Source organism: Alternaria alternata (assembly GCF_001642055.1).
Source record: "Alternaria alternata strain SRC1lrK2f unplaced genomic scaffold CC77scaffold_11, whole genome shotgun sequence".
NCBI classification, from domain to species: Eukaryota; Fungi; Ascomycota; class Dothideomycetes; order Pleosporales; family Pleosporaceae; genus Alternaria; species Alternaria alternata.
The window spans coordinates 590,330-611,371 of NW_017306200.1; the positions used below are offsets into that span (position 1 = coordinate 590,330).

At 51.5% G+C, this 21,042-nt stretch overlaps 9 protein-coding genes across 9 annotated transcripts; 6 read left to right on the forward strand and 3 right to left on the reverse strand.

Annotated features, from left to right (window-relative positions):
- Positions 1 to 691: 691 nt before the first annotated feature.
- CC77DRAFT_901272 (hypothetical protein) lies at positions 692 to 1,138 on the reverse strand (the record flags this gene model as incomplete). Its single annotated transcript, XM_018533582.1, has 1 exon — positions 692 to 1,138. A coding segment is annotated over one exon (447 nt), but the record flags the coding sequence as incomplete, so codon positions are not given.
- Positions 1,139 to 1,734: 596 nt separating this feature from the next.
- CC77DRAFT_936489 (glutaredoxin domain-containing protein) lies at positions 1,735 to 2,559 on the reverse strand (the record flags this gene model as incomplete). Its single annotated transcript, XM_018534496.1, has 2 exons — positions 1,735 to 2,069; positions 2,124 to 2,559. The coding sequence occupies 2 exons, from the start codon at positions 2,557 to 2,559 to the stop codon at positions 1,735 to 1,737; spliced, it is 771 nt and encodes a 256-aa protein (XP_018385681.1).
- Positions 2,560 to 3,678: 1,119 nt separating this feature from the next.
- Positions 3,679 to 4,928, forward strand: CC77DRAFT_1095137 (phytanoyl-CoA dioxygenase family protein). The gene is made up of 3 exons (XM_018529775.1): positions 3,679 to 4,089; positions 4,151 to 4,591; positions 4,640 to 4,928. Exons 1-3 carry the CDS (start codon positions 3,783 to 3,785, stop codon positions 4,840 to 4,842), a joined length of 951 nt encoding a protein of 316 aa, XP_018385682.1. The 5' UTR covers positions 3,679 to 3,782; the 3' UTR covers positions 4,843 to 4,928.
- A 440-nt stretch (positions 4,929 to 5,368) lies between these two features.
- Positions 5,369 to 6,667, forward strand: CC77DRAFT_1061722 (hypothetical protein; the record flags this gene model as incomplete). The annotated part of the gene is made up of 4 exons (XM_018528462.1): positions 5,369 to 5,548; positions 5,618 to 5,688; positions 5,740 to 5,773; positions 5,819 to 6,667. The coding sequence occupies 4 exons, from the start codon at positions 5,369 to 5,371 to the stop codon at positions 6,665 to 6,667; spliced, it is 1,134 nt and encodes a 377-aa protein (XP_018385683.1).
- A 981-nt stretch (positions 6,668 to 7,648) lies between these two features.
- On the forward strand, positions 7,649 to 9,709 carry CC77DRAFT_1040859 (choline dehydrogenase). Its single transcript, XM_018527217.1, has 3 exons — positions 7,649 to 7,832; positions 7,888 to 8,607; positions 8,664 to 9,709. Exons 1-3 carry the CDS (start codon positions 7,799 to 7,801, stop codon positions 9,617 to 9,619), a joined length of 1,710 nt encoding a protein of 569 aa, XP_018385684.1. The 5' UTR covers positions 7,649 to 7,798; the 3' UTR covers positions 9,620 to 9,709.
- A 1,149-nt stretch (positions 9,710 to 10,858) lies between these two features.
- On the forward strand, positions 10,859 to 12,012 carry CC77DRAFT_1009143 (hypothetical protein; the record flags this gene model as incomplete). Its single annotated transcript, XM_018523575.1, has 2 exons — positions 10,859 to 11,900; positions 11,954 to 12,012. The coding sequence occupies 2 exons, from the start codon at positions 10,859 to 10,861 to the stop codon at positions 12,010 to 12,012; spliced, it is 1,101 nt and encodes a 366-aa protein (XP_018385685.1).
- Positions 12,013 to 12,493: 481 nt separating this feature from the next.
- Positions 12,494 to 13,762, reverse strand: CC77DRAFT_1009144 (hypothetical protein; the record flags this gene model as incomplete). The annotated part of the gene is made up of 3 exons (XM_018523576.1): positions 12,494 to 13,212; positions 13,248 to 13,495; positions 13,548 to 13,762. The coding sequence occupies 3 exons, from the start codon at positions 13,760 to 13,762 to the stop codon at positions 12,494 to 12,496; spliced, it is 1,182 nt and encodes a 393-aa protein (XP_018385686.1).
- A 624-nt stretch (positions 13,763 to 14,386) lies between these two features.
- Positions 14,387 to 18,715, forward strand: CC77DRAFT_1095141 (ubiquitin-activating enzyme E1; the record flags this gene model as incomplete). The annotated part of the gene is made up of 5 exons (XM_018529776.1): positions 14,387 to 14,452; positions 14,554 to 14,608; positions 15,243 to 15,325; positions 15,465 to 18,427; positions 18,477 to 18,715. 5 exons carry the CDS (start codon positions 14,387 to 14,389, stop codon positions 18,610 to 18,612), a joined length of 3,303 nt encoding a protein of 1,100 aa, XP_018385687.1. The 3' UTR covers positions 18,613 to 18,715.
- A 324-nt stretch (positions 18,716 to 19,039) lies between these two features.
- On the forward strand, positions 19,040 to 20,587 carry CC77DRAFT_1070999 (P-loop containing nucleoside triphosphate hydrolase protein; the record flags this gene model as incomplete). The annotated part of the gene is made up of 2 exons (XM_018529119.1): positions 19,040 to 19,124; positions 19,188 to 20,587. 2 exons carry the CDS (start codon positions 19,040 to 19,042, stop codon positions 20,135 to 20,137), a joined length of 1,035 nt encoding a protein of 344 aa, XP_018385688.1. The 3' UTR covers positions 20,138 to 20,587.
- Positions 20,588 to 21,042: the final 455 nt, after the last annotated feature.

A 21,042-nucleotide genomic window follows, 5' to 3' on the forward strand; every position in this document is an offset into this window, starting at 1 on the left:
TGGATTAGGTCTGCAATATGCACCAGAGAGTCGAGTTTGCTGATCTGAGCGAGGTAAACGAGAGCTGATGGAAGGGTGGACTGGTGTGAAGAAAAGATTGAGTCGAAGAACAAGGTTTCGCGGACCGTGCCTTCCTCAATCACCTTCATCTTCACCGTGACTACCACTTTGGACTTGACACCAACGAGGCGATGGTGCATGCGAGCATGTCGTATCTACCGAACAGTCTGTTCTACCTAAGTTCTCTCTTATAGCACGGCAGAATGTTATGGATGTGTCCTGCTATCCGGCAAGCAGGATGGTGAAGTAATCATAGTCGAAAAGCAGAAATATTGAATAGGATGATAACTTTCAAGATCTACCTATTTTCTAGGTGCAACGGGTGACGGAGCATCGTAACAGCTATCATTATGCTGTGAAGATCATGTGTTTTCGTGTTTCATGCCTGAACGGCTCACTTCCCTGCATGTATGTTGATCCCAGCGACGTTCTCCTGTTTGCTCAAGATCTTCTTAGGTCCCCAAGTACCAGCTCTACCACCAGGGTCAACACGATCCTTCTTGGGACTCATCCTCTCACCACCTCCAACGCCTCCACCGATCTCGTTGATGTTCTTGGGAGCAGTAGCCATCTTGAGGGTGGACAGGGAATTCAATGGTATCGCGGGAGTGCTTGTAGACCCACTACCACCGCCGCTTCTCTTGCTCTTGGGCTTCTTTCCAACTGAGGTCTCAATCCAAGCACCTCCCTCCTTCTTGGCCCTGCGCTCAGCCTCTTCTTTTTCGCGCTTCATACGCTGCTCTGCCTCTCGCTCTCTTGCCGCCCTGTCACGAGCCTCACGTCGAACACGTTCCTCCTTGGCCCGCAGTTCTGCTGCCTGCTTCTCTCTCATGGCACGCTCACGAGTTTCGTAGGCTTTGGCAAACTCGTGTTGCTCGAATCGGATCTGAGCTTCGGCCTCGATGCGGGCCTCAAGCTTGATGCAAGGGTAGCAAGGGAAGTGCGACGGACGGGGCTTGTCATCTTCGCTGATGTCGGGACACACTGTGTTGGAAAGAAAGCCTGTGCGGCACATCTCGATGTAGGGGCGGTCAGAGAGGTGGCTGCATGTGTGCAACTTCTTCCAGTAGAGACACATGTTAGACAGACCTAGGTACAGTCAGCGACTTGTGGGAGATACGAGTTTTGCATGCACTAACGTCGTCCAGGCGTAACTCCAGATCAAGGCGAGCGGGTGCTGGTACTTTGAGGGATACTGGAAGAAAGGAATGCAGGTAAGGGCGTGATAGTTGTCACTGTAGACCCCAAGATGGTTGGCAAGTCACACCAGTGAGGCGAGAGAAGGTTGGTGAGTAGCCCATGCTTCGTGGAGGTGGCTTGTCGCATGTGACTGGCAAGAGCGCCCAAGATAGGTGAGAGAAGACGGTAACATGCGAGGGAGGAGCGGTCCTGCCTCAACTGGGAAGGCAATGACAGAGCTCAGGCACTAAACGGCAACTAGACAAGGACGAGTTCTGGTGCATGGCTAAGGCCAGCGGTACGAGATACTGAAACTATAGAGGGTATATCCATCGCATTATGCGGACCGCCAGCATTTGGTGTGCATCTGTACACACGTCTAGCGTATCCTACCTACCCTGAAACATGCGCAAGACAGCATGTCGCACCCAAGCGATGCCGCCAAAAATGGGCCTAGAAGTACACGGAGAGTGGCGGAGAAGGACGCAAAGACATCTACGCCTTCATCTTTCGTCGCATCTCAGGGCGGGCGCCACGGTGCTCGACCTCGGTGATGCGGCTACCGCCTATCTCCTTGATCTTGGCCACAAGGGTATCGGTCTGATCAAGCTCTTCAATATCGTCGCCACCTCCGATGCTCTTGCCCATCAGTAGAATGTTGGGCACTGTCCGCCGACCTGTAGACTTGTGTAGGAATGTTTGTAGTTGTTGGCCTATTGGGCTTTGATCGAGCTCAACGACGTAGGGTTCGGGTTTGATGTTGTATTTTTCGAGGAGAATGTGTTTCGCTTTCTTCGAGTAAGGGCAGTAGGATTTAGAGAAGATGATCACTGTGGTTGGTTAGTGACTACGCGTGGGACAGGGGTAATGCAGGAGTAGCGTACTTGGGCTCTTCTTCAGGATGGCATTGAGCTCCATCTCAACTTCATGGTCTTCGAGTGTCTCATTCTCCTTCATCGCTGCTTGGTCGTGCGGTCTACCGCCCTGTTGCGCGACGCCAGGAACCTTGTCGCCATCCATCTTGACTCTGCCCGCGACGCTCTTCTGGTCTTGACCCTCAACTTGGACCTTGTGGTCCGCGTATTTGTTCTCGGCGTTCTTCTTAGCCTGATCCTCGGCAGCTTTGAGTCGCGATCCGACGCTCTCCGCGTCGCGTTGCTTGGCCGCTTCTGCGTATTCTTTCTCTTGTAAGGCTTGTTGCGTCTTTGTATAGAAATCCGATGATTGTGTTTGGTGTGCTGCTCTTGACATGTAGAAGAGGACAACAATTGTGGTGACGATGAGGATGCCAAAGAACTTCATGCGACGTTGTGACGGCATGATGGCGATGTGTGTACGGGTTGGATATATGTCGTTTGGTGAGCGGGCTCGTTCGTGCTCAGAACTTGCTAGGCTGATGTATGGCTCGAATGCTGTCAAGTACCAATGGCCCCGATAGTGTGTAGTCTCAGGTATATGGGTTGATGAGGTGGTGTTGGTAGAATCCGAGGCTCGAAACAGTTTCCCAGGCTGCAAGTGTCGCACGAGCAGCGGATTAGCGAGCGCGGGCGTACAGACGAGTGTTATCGATTGGACGTTTATGATACGTGTGGCATAATCCTGCGAGAAGACGTGTACAGAAAAGAGGTACACAGTAACTGCTATTGTCGTTGAGGCAGTGCGATGGTTTAGAGTATGTTGGAGGGTTGGTGGGCCCTTTGGAAACAATGTGGAGAGATGGTGGCCCTGGCTCCTGCTTTGGTTCGCGTCATGCCGCTTTCCGCACGTCTACTCAACACCATCCTTGTCACCTGCCCGCCTGCCAACGCTGTGATTCGCGATTCTACGCCACGGTGCCTGCCTAAATCCTTCCTTAGTCACGACGAGCCCCGGTTGCGACATAGTCGCGTTGGCCTCTTCTTTGTTCGCGCACTACCATATGGGCCTCATGTCCGCCTGGAACGCATTACATAAGGTTGCGTCGAGATGTTCAAGTTGTCCTGACGCAATGCGATACTTTGACAAGCCCCCTGTTGAAGGCCCCCATATTAACTTCACAGGCGCACCACTACTGAAGGCTCAGATGTTATGCTGTGCCCCCTCTGACCATCCATCCCTGACCGGCTGCGCTATCGAAATGCGCCCGATGCCCCGTCGGAGTGTGACAGCGCGTTGAGCTCAGAGGCCTCAGGGTTCGAGACCACGAAAGTCGGATCTTCTACTCTATGAAAGCACACATCTGTTGCTTGCCGACCTGGTCTAAGAGCTATCTTATGCTCTACCAGATTTTACTCAGAGTATAGAGTAAGCTCCCCGCATCGTGGGTCTCACGAGGACATGCAGGCTGCGGCCAGGTTCTCCACAACGGCTGCAGTGCTGTACTGAGTTTAGCGCCCACCCATACCGCTTTTGTACATTCCGCTATTCACTCCAGAGTGTGATGCTTATAACATATAAATTCGACAAGTAGTTGCGTTGCCTACTCGAGCATCGAGTACATCAGCAGATCACGCTTTCCCTTACAGCTCCACGCCTTTGATCATTGCGTCATCTGCCAGTCCATTATGTCTCCGCCGACTCCGCACCTCTCATCAACGCCCATATCCATTGTACCCTCTGCGTCCGAAGTAAAGGGCGGGAGGCTCGACCAACGCAATCTTGAGATCGCAATCAGAGCGCTCTCTCGAGATGGGCTTGTGGTGCTGGAAGACATGGTTGATCATGCAGTCTTAGACCGACTCAACAAGAAAATGGTCCAAGATGCACTCGAACTGCAGGCAAGGAAGGACAGTCCCTTCAACTACAATAAAGGCAATATTCAGCAAGACCCTCCTATGACCAATGAGTGGTTCAGCGATGAAATCTACATCAGTAAGTGTTCAGTTCGGCTAGATTTCCGACCGTCCGAACGCATACCAATGACAGATCACAGACCCGATTGTCACACAAGTCACTTCAACCACACTCGGTCCCGGACCTTCATTGCGCTTCATGTCCGGAAATACTGCCCTGCCACCTACTGCTTCATCGCCGCCAGCTTCTCAACCGACCCACAATGACGCAGACTTCGATCACCCCTCAATTCCCTTCGCTCTCGTGGTAAATGTCCCTCTCGTAACAATGACACCAGAGAATGGGTCGACGGAAATCTGGCTCGGCACACATCAAGGAACCACTATTGCCGACCAAGAGGGTGAACACGGCGATCGTGCTAGCGGAAGGATCAAGCAGCATCTCCTTGACGCTCGCCGCGAAGTCCGACCACCATCTCAGCCAGTTGTTAAGAAAGGCAGTATTGTCGTTCGCGACCTTCGGCTTTGGCATGGAGGAAAGCCCAACCTTGGTCAAAACCCGAGAGTTATGCTTGCAATGAGTAAGTCAACGCTGCCGTTGTGTCTTCTACATACCTAAACTTTTGCAGTACACTTCGCGCCATGGTACAGGAACTCGATGCAAGTCGAGTTTGCTGAAGAGCTTGCCGACCGGTTGTCCTATGAAAAGACTGGTTTGCAGATCGCTGCCACTTACGTGTCTAGTGAGCATCTGCTTAAGAGTTACCTAAACAGGCCTTACGGCAACGCGTACGATTTCGATCAGACCGAGAAAATTAAGGGCATATTCTGAGGTGAGCTTGGCCGCTGCTGATCACTATCTCTACGTCTGTCCAGTCACCAGAATTGCAACGTACTATTGTCATTACCTAAATATAGCAATATTCACACTCCGCTCCGCTCACTTGGCATTTCAAATTCACATATATGATACCCCATATTTTTGCAGGATACCACTCGTGCAGCTAGAGGTGTGTCAGCACCACCGCCAAGAAACTATATGCGCGCATAGCTGGAGTCAAGTTCCCATTGGCAGGGCAGCTTACGCGAAGTGCTCAGTAAGCTTCCATGGCACGTCAATCAAAGCACATGCTGAAGCTTGGCGGCCACTGAGCGAACATCAACATCAGCATCAGATCATTTCACCCTGTGTTCTCTTTCTCTAGTCTTGATTTTTTGTTCATTCTCCTGGTGATACTCCACCTTGTTTCCGCGGTTGTAGACCAATCTGGTCGAATTTATCCTTAGTTACTGCAAAGCCCCGTCAATCACACTCGACCATGTACGTCTTACCGGATATTCAGGATGTTCATGTCACAATGACACAACCGATCGTCGAAGTAAATGCTGGGGATGCCACCAGAGGTTTCAAAACAGCATTGGCAGTGGAGGTACCGTTGATGGTCTTGGCTTTGAGCACCGTCATCCCGAGAGTGTACTCAAGACTAGCGATTAAGAGGAAGATCGCACCTGATGATGTTCTAATTATGTTGGGCACGGTATGTGAGGGACTAAACTAGCCCGTCGCTTTGTACAGCCCATGCCTGACCGAAGCTGACCACGACCAGGCAGCGGCTGTCGCACGTACCGTGATATCTTGTATGAGTGCGGACGACAATTGGGGCTACGACCGAAAAGGGTGCGCATGGGGTGCGTCGAATGATAGGATCTGTGCTAATCATTATGCTAGTCCCGATAAAACGTCGGAAATCCCATTCTATCAAGTGCGTCATTCCCCTGGTGCATCGTAACATACTAACATGTGTTAGCACGTCTTCGAGCGCCGTGTTGCGTACATCTTCGCTGTCACATTCACGCGGTTCTCGGTTTTGGCTTACTACCTTCGAATCTTTCCACCGGGAATGGCATCGCTTCGAAGATGCTGTTACATTCTTCTCTTCCTGGCGCTGGCGCATTTCATCGAAGTACTCACCGTCCTCATAGTCTTATGCGAAGACATTAGCAAGCTATGGACCAGGAACTGGCTCGACTTCACTGGATCACAGTGCTTCAGCTCCGCGATATATAGCTACTCTGCAGCCATTGGTGATAGTATAGTTGATAGCTTGATCTTCGCACTCCCGATTCCGTACGTGTGGCAGCTCTCCAAACTAAAGATCCGACAACGACTCGGCCTCGTACTCATCTTTGGTCTGGGATTTATTGTTTGTATTGTCGCCCTTCTCCAGATTCCGTTCATTAAGCGTCGCGAAGGCAACATGCGGTATTTTGGCAGCGCTGTCAACATTTTGGTTGCCATTCAAATCTCATTTGCCATAATCGCAGCGTCGCTGCCAGATCTACGCGCATTGATTGCACGCAGCTTCTCGAAATTCTCGCCATTTCACCACCGCAGTCTCGCCACAGTTTCTAGCAGTGATGAAGAAAGACACCGAGGTGGTCGGAGTGACGTCGAGCAAGGATTTCCAAATCCGGACGCAGTTGAAGGCCTTCGTGCAGCGTCCGAGAGCAAGAGGCTGTTCAGAAAACCAGATTGGCTGAGGAATAGCATACCGGGGAGTTTGATGTCGACGGTGATTACACACAACGAAGTTACCAGGCTCTCAACCGAGGACGTTTCGAGTATCCCTCAGAGGCCAGAGAAAGCAGCAAGCTGAAAGAAATTTGTGAACTATGAGCGGCCGTGCAGTTTGTGAAGGGAGGCTAGATAAAGATTGATGTTGCGTGACAGCAGTTTCGTCTTCTCTCAGATCTACATTTTGAACTAGAGGGGTGCGTTAGTGGTACGTTTATGTCTGAAACCCCCTTTCGTCAGATGGAGGTGGTGCTAACGGCATGCAGCCGAGACTTACAGAACGCGCACGGCAACCCAAGATACCGAGTCGTCAGCTAACGATAAGCCGTAGCTAAGTACCCTCAGCTGCGGCATGATAGATAGATGTGATTCCAGCACGCTCGCTTGTCTGCGTCTTTCACCAGATGACTAAAGTCGTCAAGCTTTGCTCGGTAGACCAGATGTACTGTGTCTTGGACCTGTGTTAAGACAACGCTGCGAGATTTCCGATGTCAAGATAAGCCGTGTCTGAGAATTTGGAATACCGGATGTAGCTACCTCGTCAGCTGAGATGATTGCTACCACGTCTTGCAACATACCTAGGTACTCATGATGACGATTGGGTTTTCCGGCGGAAAGCGCTTCATTACCAGATTCAACTGAACCAGTTAGTAAATACTCTTCATCGTTGTATGTAATATCGCTTTCTTTCCGGACTGTCTATCACCCCATTGCGTCCAGTATATAAGTTGTACTTTGTGACACAGCATTGTTAAAGACGGAGTTGGAGACTTCCAACGTTGCTAAGATGATACAATCCTTGGCTTGATCCACAATATGAGCTATACAATTTAGGCAGGCGTTTCCAGCTTTAATGTGGTAAGTCTCCTAAACGGCTGCTTACACATCCCTCCATCACTCAGCTGGAAGCCGCTAAGTTAGCTTACATGCACGCGTCAAGGACCGGATGCGGTTAGACTGTCCGCATGCTGCTACCTCGTACGTTCTTCCAACTTCTCGGGACCAACCAAGCCACTAAGCATGTGAGAAGGCTTCCCGACGGCAGCGCTCTCCATGTCCTGTGCCTCGATATTGTCGGTGCATGAAGTTGGAATCCAGGGTGCATGCTATTTGCATTCAGCAATGGGAGATATAAGATAGTGCAACCGCGCAGATTGAGGTCTGCATTCTGTTTACAAACTACCTAATTGTATCGCGCACCTGAACCCTGAGAATGGCACCCAAGTACGATTTCGTGATCATTGGCGGTTCGTTCCCACTGTCCTCCTATGCATCCTTGAACACTAATAGTCCCGTCCTCAGGTGGAACATCAGGCTGTCTCCTCGCCCACCGGCTCTCCCATTCGCTACGCAAACCCTCTGTTCTTCTCCTTGAAGCAGGTACCACCCCCTCTGGTGACTACCTCCGTGCGCCCTACCACCGTTACTACGCCCAAGCTCTCCGTCCAGATCTTGACCACGGCTACGTCTCCGAACCTGAGCCCGCTTTGAACAGCAGAAACATACCGTATACGAGAGGCAAGGGTTTGGGCGGGAGTTCCATCTTGAACTTCGCCGTTTATCTGTATGGCAGTGGCGAAGATTACAATCGCTGGAGCGATCTAGTAGGCGACGAGAGCTGGAAATGGGAGTCGGTCAAGAAATCTTTCCAAGCTATCGAGAACTACGACTTCTCGGGTTCAGAAGACTACAAACATCTTGCTGATCCTAGCACTAATTCCCATGGTACGAAGGGGCAGTTGAAGGTTGGTCTCCCGCCTGTGCTCGAACAAGGCGTGGTGCCGCAGATGGAGGCACTGGCTGCTATGGGAGAAAAGATCAACCTTGATCTCAATTCGGGCGACCCGATAGGAATTGCAGTCTTCCCGCATAGCTATAGTAAGGAGGGGAGGAGTACTAGTGCGATTGCGCATTTGGTGGACCCGCCGAGCAACCTTGAGGTGTGGACAGATGCGAAAGCGGAAAAGTTCGTATGGGAGGGGAAGAAGGTCGTTGGCGTTATCACGGAAGACGGACGAGAAGGTACAGCCTTGGATTGAGATTGATCAGAGAAATTACAAGCACTGACAAGATACCAGCAATGGCAAACAACGAAGTCATCGTTTGTGGCGGCTCGATCGACACGCCAAAGCTCCTCCTTCTAAACGGCATCGGACCGCAATCCGAGCTCGAAGCAGTCGGTATCGACGTCAAGGTCGACTTGCCTGGGGTCGGGAAGCACCTTAAAGATCATGTCCTTACCTTCATGACAGTCGAAGTCTCGGGCTCAATCAACTCCAAATACGCCTTTGACAATAACCCCGCCCTTGTCGCTGAAGCTCAAGAATCCTGGACCAAAGACCAAACTGGCGCTTTCGCCCTCCAGAATTCCTCACTTTGGGGCGGCTTCCTCAAACTAACGGATTTGGAATCGTACGAGGAGTATTCGGCGCTTCCACTTGATCTCCAGGAATTTCTGTCCAGAGATCAAGTTCCGACATACGAGTTCATCAACAACTCCATACTCTGGCCACCAGGCACACAGCTCGAGGAAGGGAACACATATATGACTTTCCTTGCTTTCCTCATGAACCCTCAGTCCAGCGGTTCCGTCACACTCCGGTCAGCAAAGGCGTCTGACAAACCAGTCATTGCGCTAAATTTCCTCACGCACCCCTTCGACGTCCGTGTTTTTCGCGAAGCTATCCGCAACACGTGGCAGAAAATAACAGGAAATCCTGTCGTTGCTCCGCATATTGTGCGTACCATTCTTGGGCCAAAGTCCATGGGCGATGCGGATTTGGATGGTTTTGCAAGGGAGAATGCCAGTACAGTTTGGCATGCTTGCGGTACTTGTAAGATGGGAAGGGACGACGATGCAGAAGCGGTTGTGAGTAAGGAGTTCAAGGTTAGGGGAGCGGAGGGGTTGAGGGTTGTGGATATGAGCGTTGCACCTCTTACAACGAATAATCACACGCAGGCTACGGCGTATCTCATTGCGCAAAAAGCGGCGGAGAAGATGGTTGTGGAGTATGGACTCGATAGGGTGAGCTGAAGAGTCACACGTTTGTGTGGTGGGTATGGTGGAAGCACGCTTTACTGTCCTAAGAGAGAGACGTGAGTCAATATGAAATGTGAAACTATGCGGAGAAAGCCTTGACAACAGAGACTTGACCTTCCTTTTCGGTAATGTTGACAGCTTGCTGCGTACCTGTCATCGACTTACGGTGTAGTGGTTGGCATGTGCAAAACGGAAGGGCCAGTTGCCAGCACAGCAGGCGGCCCACAACATCACACGAGCCCTGCAGGTACACGGCGGAAGATATTTATAGCCGGCCGGAAATCTGGAGTCTGGATCTTGACAACGAGTAGGACAAGTCAACGGTTTTTCGGAGGCAGCGGAAAGAAGTATAGCGATACCAAGAGGCTATGCGCGACTAAGGCAAACCACTGCACCAGCTTGCAGGCTGCATGCGCAGAACCACGGGACTCCGCGAGGCAGAGTGCTTGAGGAACTACTGCCCGAAGCCAAGACAGGAATCTGGCTTTGACCAACACGGGCCGGGCACATCCTTCTGGGGGAAATTGCTATGACGGATGGTGGTATTGAACGTGCGCTGAGACGAAGAGGGTGCCTAGGTGATGCCGCGACGGTCGTTGCTGGGTGAACCGAAGGCGGAGCGAGCGCTCAGCGTCACTGTAAACGACACCCCCTCTGATAGAGTCGTGAGGCAGCACACATCTTCTCATAGAACGCGAACTCACTTGATTGACATCACGAAAACGACACGACGTACTGTTCCCACTACTGGACTCTAGCCAAGTTTCAAAAATCCCGCAAGCGCATAACCCCGGTGTTGCTGGAGTTGGTGAGGAAAGGTCCCCCAACCACCCCCAACCTCTCCCGCGGTTTCCAACCACACGATTATTCCAAGTGTACCCTTTTCTTTGCGCACCTCCTCCTGCACGATTACACACATCCTACCACCCTTTCTTCTCTCTATAATTCAAGTTCAAAATAATAGCTGACTTTTTGTGGTTCCAAACTTGCACCACCAGCGGAACCAGTCACCCACGCCAGCAGACACACGAAAGACACGCTAGCCAACGGATCGACCCCGCAGCACCAATATCCACCCATTCACCGCTCCCACGCCGACTGCGCGATATCTACGAATTGCAGAGCGCTTCTTCTTTCGCTTCTCTCCCCGTTTCCTGCAAACGGTCCTATCTATTCCAATCGCAGTAACCTCGTTCTTACTGCGTTTGGTCCTTCAATCGCTCATCTCTAATCATGTGGCTTTTCAATGCTCCTCCAGCCGTACTCGGCCTGGTCGCATTGGCACATCTGCCCTCAGCTCTCGCAAAGCCATACCCCGTCCACATTGAAGAGTTCCAAGAACTGCACAACGCGTCGCAGATTGTCAAGAAGGCCGACTGCGACAACCCCTGTGGTTACGGAGGCTGGCTATGCTGTCCCTCGGGTTCAACTTGCTACACCGACGCAAGTAACCAGGCGCAATGCGGCTCTGGTGGAGCGACCACAGAAGCAGCAGGCGGCTACTGGCAATACCACACTACCACATACGTCGAGACAGTCGGTCTCCTCACAAAGACCGAAGTCTACAGCACATATGTCCCTGCCGTCGCAACGCAGACATGTAGCCAGTCGCAAAACCCCTGCGGTTCTACTTGCTGCGACTCAGGCTTCTACTGTCTGTCTTCCAGCGCCGGCACTTGCGCGCTGATCGCTGGTGGCAGCTCCGGAGGTATATCACCATCTGCTCCTCTGCGACCAACTAGCTCAGGCGTAGTAGTCATCACCTATACCGGAACCCCCACCGCGACCGTTCCCTTCCAGACACCCATCCCCACCGGCGCAGCAGGCGGCGGCCTCGTCCCAACCGAAGAGAGCAACAGCGGTCTCAGCGGCGGTGCCATCGCTGGTATCGTTATCGGTGTTATCTTGGGCATATTGCTACTCCTCCTTCTCTGCCTCTTCTGCTGCGCTCGCGCTCTCTTCGACACTCTCCTTGCCATCTTCGGCATCGGCAAGAAGCGCAAGCACACGCACGAAGAAACCTACATCGAAGAGCACCACCACAGCGGTGGCGCTGCTGCTGGAGGTCGCTGGTACGGAGCCGGTCGTCCTTCTCGCCCATCGCGCGCTGGTTCTGAGAAGCACAGCGGTGCGAAGAAGGGTTTGGGCCTTGCGGCTGGACTTGGTGGTCTCGCGCTCGCTTTGGGCCTGAAGAGGAGACATGATGCCAAGGTTGACGATAAGAGTACCACTGTCAGTGGAACATCATACATGTACAGTGATTACACAAGTTCGAGTAAGTAAATCCACGGCCTTGAGATTCCCAGCAGTTTACTAACAATCATACAGGCAGCGCAAGTTCATCTGATCGCCACACACGCCGAACACGCCACTCATCAAGAAGATAAACGTCCCACCCAACGGAATCTCTCTCGCAACTTTTCAAAACTGTATAAAGTCTTTATTTGCTTTCTCCTTGTGTCTAGCTCCGTGCTGATACCTTATGGCATGGGTGGGTTTTATCGTGGGTACACGGGGCTTCGACAATGTTGACCCTGTTGGCGTTATTTGGGCGTTTTCAGCGGAGTTCGCTCACGACTGCAAAGCGACGTCTATGTTGTGTCTTGGTTTTGGTTTTGGTTTACTTTTCTTACTCTCTCGACGTATGCGATTAATGAGGAAATGCGTATGCAAGGATATGAGACACGGGATGGAAGAAAGATGTATATGAAAGCAATGGTATGGGAATGAAATCAAAGACGATTGTGAACACGAGGTATGCTCTCTAACGTGATGTTAAATTTGGTGTTTGGGTGTTACTGCGTTCCGCTCACTAGAGTCAATCGTCAACATGAAGTACGCATTGTCTCTTTTTGACTTGCATCGTAACTAGCTCACTAAATGAGCCCACGAGAAAGGCTGTAACTCGTCCCATGGAACCTCAACTAACGGCCAACCCTTTATAGACTCTGGAAGGTGAGTAGGACTGAATGTACCAGACGTCCAAGCGGCCTTACAATGTGGGGTAGCCAGCAAGTCTTTAACCAAATCAAATCCCATAATCCAAGACTGTGGTGAGAGTCCCGCGTTGACATAGAGTCTGACATTGACAGTCTCTGTGGACGGGACCTGTTGGATATAGAAATGCAAGTTGACGTCTGTTTGCGCACCTAGCGAGATACGCATGCCAATCCAATCCCGAATCAGGATTTGCGCTATACTTCTGCCGATCACTATTACAGTTTGCTTGTCAGGAACGGATGAAAGTGATTCTGAGGTTGCTTCTAGAACCTGAGACACGTTTGGGCTGAGGTCTAGAGTAAAGTCTGGAATGTCCCGCTCGAACTCGTACTCGCGTATAGTATACTCATATTGCCATTTTGCATAAACGTATGCATGGTTGGTCTGATTCACAAAAGGTCCGAAACGTGGATCCGTGCTTGCTAGTCGTGGTGTAGTGGGAGGGCTTCCGATATTCTGGCGAGGCGTAGGAGGAGAGTTGTTGCTATCCATATCGACATCTTGAATGGCCCCCGGGGAAGGGATCAATCGTATTCCCGGTGATCCAATTTCGGAAATTGTTGCGTAGCTTACAGCGGAAGGGGTTGCTGCACTTCGTTAACACCTTTCAGTTGACACATACGTCCAAGCAACTGACATGCTGCAGGACTTGGAGCATATATCATGCTCTCACGAAGGTCGTGTCTCTTCATCCATCTCTCAATCTTTTGAGGTTCGACTTCTTGACCTCTCACACGGAACCTGAGACTACCCTTATTTGTATCGATAAGGCCCCTCTGTTGGCGATGTCTTACGATGGCCTTCATCTCTTCTGGTTTGATATTCTTATCCAGCTTCCATTGAGTCAGACGAGATCTATACTGACGAATCCTGTGCAGCTCATCAGCCTGGTTATGATGCAGCGATGGAGGGCTTGTCCCACTCAGCAGCGAATCCAGTTTCTTGTTCAATCATGTTTTTTACTTCAGGAAGCGGCCGTCTTTCCGTAAGGTGCAGCTGTATAATTCTGTCTCTGTATGGTTCCCAGTCACTCTCGCGGAGAGTCCGCGCTTTCTTCCTCCGCGGTCGAGTATCTGGGACAATGTCTTGTAGTTGAGGCAGGAGCGCAAATACCGAAGTGTCGTTAGTGGCTGACATCGTAGCCGGGCCAAGATTTACACTGCGTGGATTTCCGAGAAGCTGTAAGAATTATGCTTGTCGTCCAGATGTTGTGATGCTGTCGAGACAGGAGAGCCGGAGGGTTTCTGACTACCTCTGAGGGTACACAGCGAAACGAAGAAACAAACCTCTGTATGCTTGGAAGCTAGATGGTGGGTCTCTCGTGGTGGTTTATATGTGTGGTGGGCTGTGCCACGAGGCTGAACTATATCTAAACGCTATTGGCCAGCAGACAGAAGTACAATTCATACTAGACACCCCCTGGTCGGCTAGATGCGCAAAAAGGTCCCTTCCTGCACGTTGAAAACACAGCATGAGTGACCATTAGCCAATCAAGCAAGCGTCAGCAAAAGTACAATTTCGAAGGTTTGACACCTAAATAACGACACAGAAGTACAAAACAGCCTGCCGCTCAGGGATTGGCTTCTTGACTTACTATTGTTCCCGGAACGCTGTGGCTTTGCAGAAATCTCGACAACTCAGCATGCAAAAGTACAATGTCGAAAGATATAGAGAAGGGCAATGAGCCGTGCCGCCTTCTTATCGACAGACATCTCTAAATGCTATGATTTGAAGTAGACTGTGGGTTAGCCGTAGAATTCAATGCCTCTTGACAGCCAGTCCACCGATTCCATCGCAGCCATCGTGTTTGGCCTGCTTCAACTTGCTGTTGGCCTAGTTTCTCTTTGGCAACAGAGGCAACTACCCCTAGCATACCGTCAGTGTGTCGACGAGCCACGCAAAGACCGCCTGTGCTGACAAGCTTGTAGAGCAAGGAAGCGACCGGAGAAGATATACAATCTGAGATCCGACGGATGCAAAAGTGTAAGTACTGCTACACCTCGGTCAGGATAGTATGAAACAGAGCTGACTCAAACAAGCCTGAGAGCGCGAATCAAGAGTCAATTCGAACTGGGTCAAGGAAGAGCGAATCTTTGCAATCTTTCAGGTGATTTGACGAAGTATGAATTTCTTTACACGGAGCTGTGCGTGGTGGTCAGAGTCGTGGTTGCTTGACAGATGCGTAGATGCGGTACAGTGGCGACATCGGATGCATTTCACGGGCCAGTCGGGATTGACAAAAAAGTTTGCAGGATCTGTGAATGAGAGTACGCAGTCGTGTCGCGAAGCCCAGAGCAGGCACCAGTGGTGATGTTGTGGATTCGAGGGTTGGCTGGAAGCGCAAACTCCAGGCGGAAGTGACGACTGCGCCAAGATTAAAGTGGGATGGCGCTAGGGTGGAGCTCCAGCACCTTCGCTGTGACAAGTACTCACGTAATAACCTCCTGCCCTGCTGCGCCTTCAGCCTTTGCCTTCCTTACATTTACACCCTCCATACTCAACCAAACCAGCGACGAACTTGTTGACCTTGTTTGTCCATCTTCACAACTCTAAACAGCAGCACTACCCCGCGACTCGAATCCAGGCGCCCGCGACCGCCACACCTGACAGCGTCTAGGCTTCACGACAGTCGGCAAACTGGGGAAGCGGAAAGCCGTTGGCGAGGACATTCGTCCCAGCAAGAAAGAGAAAGCCATGACAGTAAGTTGGCCCGGCGATTAGTAGGGAGTGCTTTGTTAGGTTGCGCCTCCGCATCTGCAACTCATGTACTCGACATCTCCTACACTCTCTGCACTGCAGTACCTTTTGCACTATCTGGTCTCCATCTAACATATCCAAGGAAAACATGCAAGTCGACAGCCCTGCCACCGCCGTCGAACAACTCAAGGAAGCCTCTGGTAGTAACGGCGACATCGATGAATCCCTCTACAGCAGGCAGCTGTACGTGCTGGGCCATGAGGCCATGAAGCGCATGGGCTCTTCCAATGTCCTCGTTGCTGGTCTACGAGGTCTCGGTGTCGAGATTGCGAAGAACATCGCCCTAGCCGGTGTTAAGTCGCTGACACTCTACGACCCCAAGCCCGCCGCTCTCGCCGATCTATCGTCGCAGTTCTTCCTTACTCCCGCCGATGTGGGGAAGCCGCGCGCCTCCGTCACCGTGCCTCGCGTCTCCGAGCTCAACCCATACACACCTGTGCAGGAATTCAGTGGAAAGGATCTGACGTCAGACCTGTCGCAGTTGAAGCAGTTCCAGGTCATTGTCCTCACCGACACGCTGCTCGACGACCAAATCAAGATCGCAGACTACTGCCACGACAACGGTATCTACGTTGTCATTACTGACACATACGGTCTGTTCGGCACCATCTTCACTGACTTTGGCAAGAACTTCACCATCGGCGACCCCACCGGCGAGAACGTCAATAATGGCATCATCGCCGGCATCGATGAGGAGGGTATCGTGTCAGCACTAGACGAGACAAGGCACGGTCTCGAAGATGGCGACTGGGTCACATTCTCCGAAGTTGAGGGTATGGAGGGCCTGAACGGCTGTGCGCCTCGCAAGATTGAGGTCAAGGGACCATATACTTTCTCTATCGGCGATGTTTCTGGCCTAGGAGAGTACAAGAAGGGAGGACAGTTCATTCAGGTCAAGATGCCAAAGATCATCAACTTTGAGCCTTTCAGCAAGCAGCTCAAGAAGCCTGAGCTTCTCATCTCCGACTTCGCCAAGTTCGACCGACCGCAACAGCTACACGTCGGTATCCAGGCTATTCACAAGTTCGCGAACTTCCACAAGGGCGAGTTCCCACGTCCTCATCACGAAGCCGATGCGGATGAGCTTTTCAAGATCGCACAAGAGATTGCAGGTCAAGGGGAGGAGAAGGTTGAGCTGGACGAGAAGCTCATCAAGGAACTCAGTTACCAAGCGCGCGGTGACCTCAGCCCTGTCGCTGCGTTCTTCGGTGGCATGGCCGCTCAGGAAGTTCTGAAGTCCGTGTCTGGAAAATTCCACCCCATTGTTCAGTTCCTCTACTTCGATTCGTTGGAGTCAATTCCCACCTCCACAACCCGTTCGGAAGAGCAGTGCGCCCCGATTGGCTCGCGCTACGATGGCCAGATCGCCGTTCTGGGTCAGGAATACCAGAAGAAGCTCAGCAACGTCAAGCAGTTTCTCGTTGGTGCAGGTGCCATCGGCTGCGAGATGCTCAAGAACTGGGCTATGATGGGTCTTGGTACTGGCCCCGAGGGCAAGATTACCGTAACCGACAATGACCAGATCGAAAAGAGCAACTTGAACCGACAATTCTTGTTCCGACCAGCAGATGTTGGAAAGCTAAAGAGTGACGCTGCAGCAAAGGCTGTTCAGGTCATGAACCCTGATCTCAGTGGAAAGATTGTGACACTTCAAGACAAGGTCGGCCCAGAGACTGAGCATATCTTCAACGAGGAGTTCTGGAATTCTCTGGACGGTGTAACAAACGCGCTGGACAACGTAGAAGCGCGCACGTACGTTGACCGACGGTGTGTGTTCTTCCGCAAGCCTCTGCTTGACAGTGGTACTCTCGGCACAAAGGGCAACACCCAGGTTGTTCTGCCATTTATTACAGAGTCTTACTCTTCATCGCAAGATCCTCCCGAGAAGTCCTTCCCTATGTGCACACTCAGGAGTTTCCCCAACCGGATTGAGCACACTATCGCCTGGGCGCGAGAGTCATTTGATTCGCTATTCGTCAAGGGTCCGGAGATCGTTAACCTGTACTTGACGCAACCCGACTACCTTGGTGCATCGCTGAAGCAGTCTGGTAACGAGAAGCAAACTTTGGAGACTTTGCGGGATTTCCTGGTCACCGAGAAGCCGCTGTCTTTTGACGACTGCATTATTTGGGCTCGTCATCAATTCGAGAAGAACTACAACCACGCGATAGCGCAGTTGTTGTACAACTTCCCCAAGGACTCCAAGACCGGCTCCGGTCAGCCATTCTGGTCAGGACCCAAGCGTGCGCCAGACCCATCGAAGTTTGACTCTTCAAACCCAACACACTTTACCTATGTGGAAGCTGCTGCCACCTTACATGCGTTCAACTACGGCATCAAGCCGAATGCATCGAAGGAGCACTACGTTGAAGTTCTCAACGACATGATCGTCCCTGACTTCCAGCCCGATCCTACTGTGAAGATCCAGGCCGACGAGAAGGAGCCAGACCCGAACGCTAACCAGGCTGGTAGTGATGATAATGAGTCGCTTGATAGCATTATCAAGCAACTTCCAGCACCAAAATCTCTCGCCGGATTCAAGCTTGAGCCTGTCGAGTTCGAAAAGGATGATGACTCCAACCACCACATTGACTTCATCACTGCTGCCAGTAATCTCCGTGCTGAGAACTACAAGATTGAGCAAGCGGACCGTCATAAAACCAAGTTCATTGCTGGAAAGATTATTCCGGCCATTGCTACCACTACCGCCTTGGTGACTGGTCTCGTCAACCTTGAATTGTACAAGATCATTGACGGCAAGACGGACATCGAGCAATACAAGAACGGCTTCATCAACTTGGCGCTGCCATTCTTCGGTTTCAGTGAGCCGATTGCAAGCCCGAAGGGTACATACCAAGGGCACGATGGCGAAGTAACGATCGACAAGCTATGGGATCGTTTTGAGGTGGATGATATCCCCCTCAAGGACTTTGTGGACCACTTTGAGAAGAAGGGTCTATCGATCCAGATGATCAGCTCTGGTGTTAGTTTGCTCTACGCATCATTCTACCCTCCAGCCAAATTGAAGGATAGGATGCCTCTCACGTAAATCTCTCCAACTCCCCTCTTGTACGCAGACACTAACAAAAGATAGTATGAGCAAGCTTGTTGAGCACGTCAGCAAGAAGCCAGTACCCGAGCACCAGAAGAACGTCATCTTCGAGATTACGGCTGAGGATCAGAAGGAGGAGGATGTTGAGATCCCGTATGTGATGGTCAAGTTGAAGTAGATGTCTCATGACTTGGGCAGTGGATAGGTTCCCAGCAAATGGGGATGAATATGACGTGAATTAGACGAGCATAGCTTGCATGAATAGACACATGACTTCAAACCTCAAACGCGCCCAAGCATTCAGCTAGTGATGATGTCGTTTTGTTCTAAACAGTTGGCTCCCGAACAGAAACAATGAACAACTGAAAGCAGTGGGTCGAGTGTCATGGGAGATCTGCTCGTGCCAATGAAGATCAGGCTGGCCGGTGGACCCGCGCGGAATGCACGCTTTTGGTTGTAGGTGCCGAAAGTCGGACGAGACCCGTGGGGCAAAACGCCAAGCATTACAGCCCTATCACCAATGTTGATTATCAAGCCTCTAGGACTTTCCCTCAGTATGCAACAATGTAGTCTTCACACCCATCCCAATCACATTCACACACATCATGGCGCCCTCCCTAGAAGAGCCAGTACAGGTCGATTTCGAAGCGCCACTCAAGGCTGCGCCGAAACTCGTTGCGCCTGAGCCAGGTATGTTTGCCCCGCCTCTTTTCGCAACTCGGCGAAAGTACAATACTAACATAGTTGCGACAGAACACTGTCCTGGTCCCGAATCCCTCACAGCCGGTCAAGCAGATTCATGCGCAGGATGTCCCAACCAGTCAATATGCGCCTCCGCACCCAAGGGCCCCGATCCCGACATACCCATCATAACCGCACGCCTCTCCTCGGTGAAGCACAAGATCCTCGTCCTCTCCGGTAAAGGCGGCGTCGGAAAGTCGACCTTCAGCACAATGCTATCACATGGCTTCGCATCGAATCCGTCATCGACGGTCGGGCTCATGGACACAGACATCTGCGGACCCAGCATACCAAAGATGATGGGTGTGGAAGAAGAGACAATACACGTCAGCGGAGAAGGATGGGAACCGGTATGGGTCAGCGAGAACCTCGGAGTCATGAGCGTACAGTTCATGCTACCAAACCGCGACGATGCAGTAATATGGCGAGGCGCAAAGAAGAACGGTCTCATCAAGAAATTCCTCATGGACGTAACTTGGGGGGAACTGGACTTTCTGATCGTCGACACACCACCGGGCACATCCGACGAACATCTCTCTGTAAACTCGTTCCTCAAAGCCAGCGGCGTCGATGGCGCGGTCCTCGTTTCCACACCCCAAGAAGTCTCGCTTCTCGATGTTAGGAAAGAGATTGATTTTTGCCGGAAAGCCGGCATACCTATACTGGGCATCGTTGAGAATATGAGCGGTTTTGTGTGCCCGGGTTGCAAACATGAGTCTCAGATATTCAGAGCGAGTACGGGTGGTGCAGCAAGGCTGGCTAAGGATCAAAATATACCCTTCTTGGGCAAGGTACCACTGGACCCGAGGATAGGCATGGCATGCGATTTTGGGGAGAGTTTCTTAACAGCGTACCCGGACAGTCCGGCATGTGCTGCTATCAAAGAGGTTGTCAGGAGAGTTGGGGAGGAGATTGGGCTGAATAGGGAAGAGGTGCTGCCTGTGGATGAAGAGGAAGTCTGATATTGTCAAACACTAATGAGGTTTGTTTATGAATAGGGATTATTGATATTGTAAATTGAGCAGCATAAATAGTGTTACGCATCAGCATATACTCGTGGACGAACCCGCTTGTCGCCAATAGCACACACGATCACATGATACAGAGTCCCTCAGTCGGCCCGTGGCAGAAACGTAAAAACTTACGAAGACGGTTGACGCAAGCATCGCAGATCACCACAATGGACTCACTGGAACATGACATACAAAAGAACACAAGAGATAGAGTGATACGAATTAGGGGTATCTTCTCGTTTTGTGTTTTCATGAGGCGATGCCAATGCAGACTTGCGGTACTGTAATGCTACCTGATGGAAACCACACTCGTGAACAAGCATAGCCACTTGACCCCTCTTGTCACCGTCATCCACTGCCACAATGGCGCCGCCCCGTTGGATCTTCGTGTGGCAGATTATCGTGTGGAAATTAGAGTGGACTGGCAGCCACACCACAGCCATTGATCATCGTCATATACAATGCTTGGCAAGGATAGCGGGTGCTTGGCGCATGCATCGAAAGCTTGGTTGGGTAGCTTGTGGCGCGGGAGGAAGATAATGAGCTCATAGACTTTGCGAGGATGAATGCAAGAGACCGAAAATAGGTTTCTTGAGGAAACTGACATATGGGGTGGGTAGGATTGGAGACGGCGTGTCAGACCATGCAGAAGATCGCGATAGGCCCCGTGTGTGAGGGATGCACTGCAGCGCGGAAGCGTCGAGGATGTCATGGCCCACCCGGCTAGCGGCAACTATCCCTGCCGTCCCTTGTGCCATCAATCACAGGCACAACAACTTTCAAGACTTTGAGGCTAGAGGCGCTTTCATTTTGGCCCCAGCCTTTCCTGAAATTCTTACTCTCCCCCGCCTGAT

What these genes read in the sequence shown, in the direction of transcription:
- CC77DRAFT_1095137 (XM_018529775.1), top strand. Translation starts at nt 3,783, where the DNA reads ATGTCTCCGCCGACTCCGCACCTCTCATCAACGCCCATATCCATTGTA. An exon ending in CAGCGATGAAATCTACATCA is followed by an intron (nt 4,090 to 4,150) that starts GTAAGTGTTCAG and finishes GACAGATCACAG; the next exon opens with ACCCGATTGTCACACAAGTC. An exon ending in GAGAGTTATGCTTGCAATGA is followed by an intron (nt 4,592 to 4,639) that starts GTAAGTCAACGC and finishes AAACTTTTGCAG; the next exon opens with TACACTTCGCGCCATGGTAC.
- CC77DRAFT_1040859 (XM_018527217.1), top strand. Translation starts at nt 7,799, where the DNA reads ATGGCACCCAAGTACGATTTCGTGATCATTGGCG. An exon ending in CGATTTCGTGATCATTGGCG is followed by an intron (nt 7,833 to 7,887) that starts GTTCGTTCCCAC and finishes TCCCGTCCTCAG; the next exon opens with GTGGAACATCAGGCTGTCTC. An exon ending in CACGGAAGACGGACGAGAAG is followed by an intron (nt 8,608 to 8,663) that starts GTACAGCCTTGG and finishes ACAAGATACCAG; the next exon opens with CAATGGCAAACAACGAAGTC.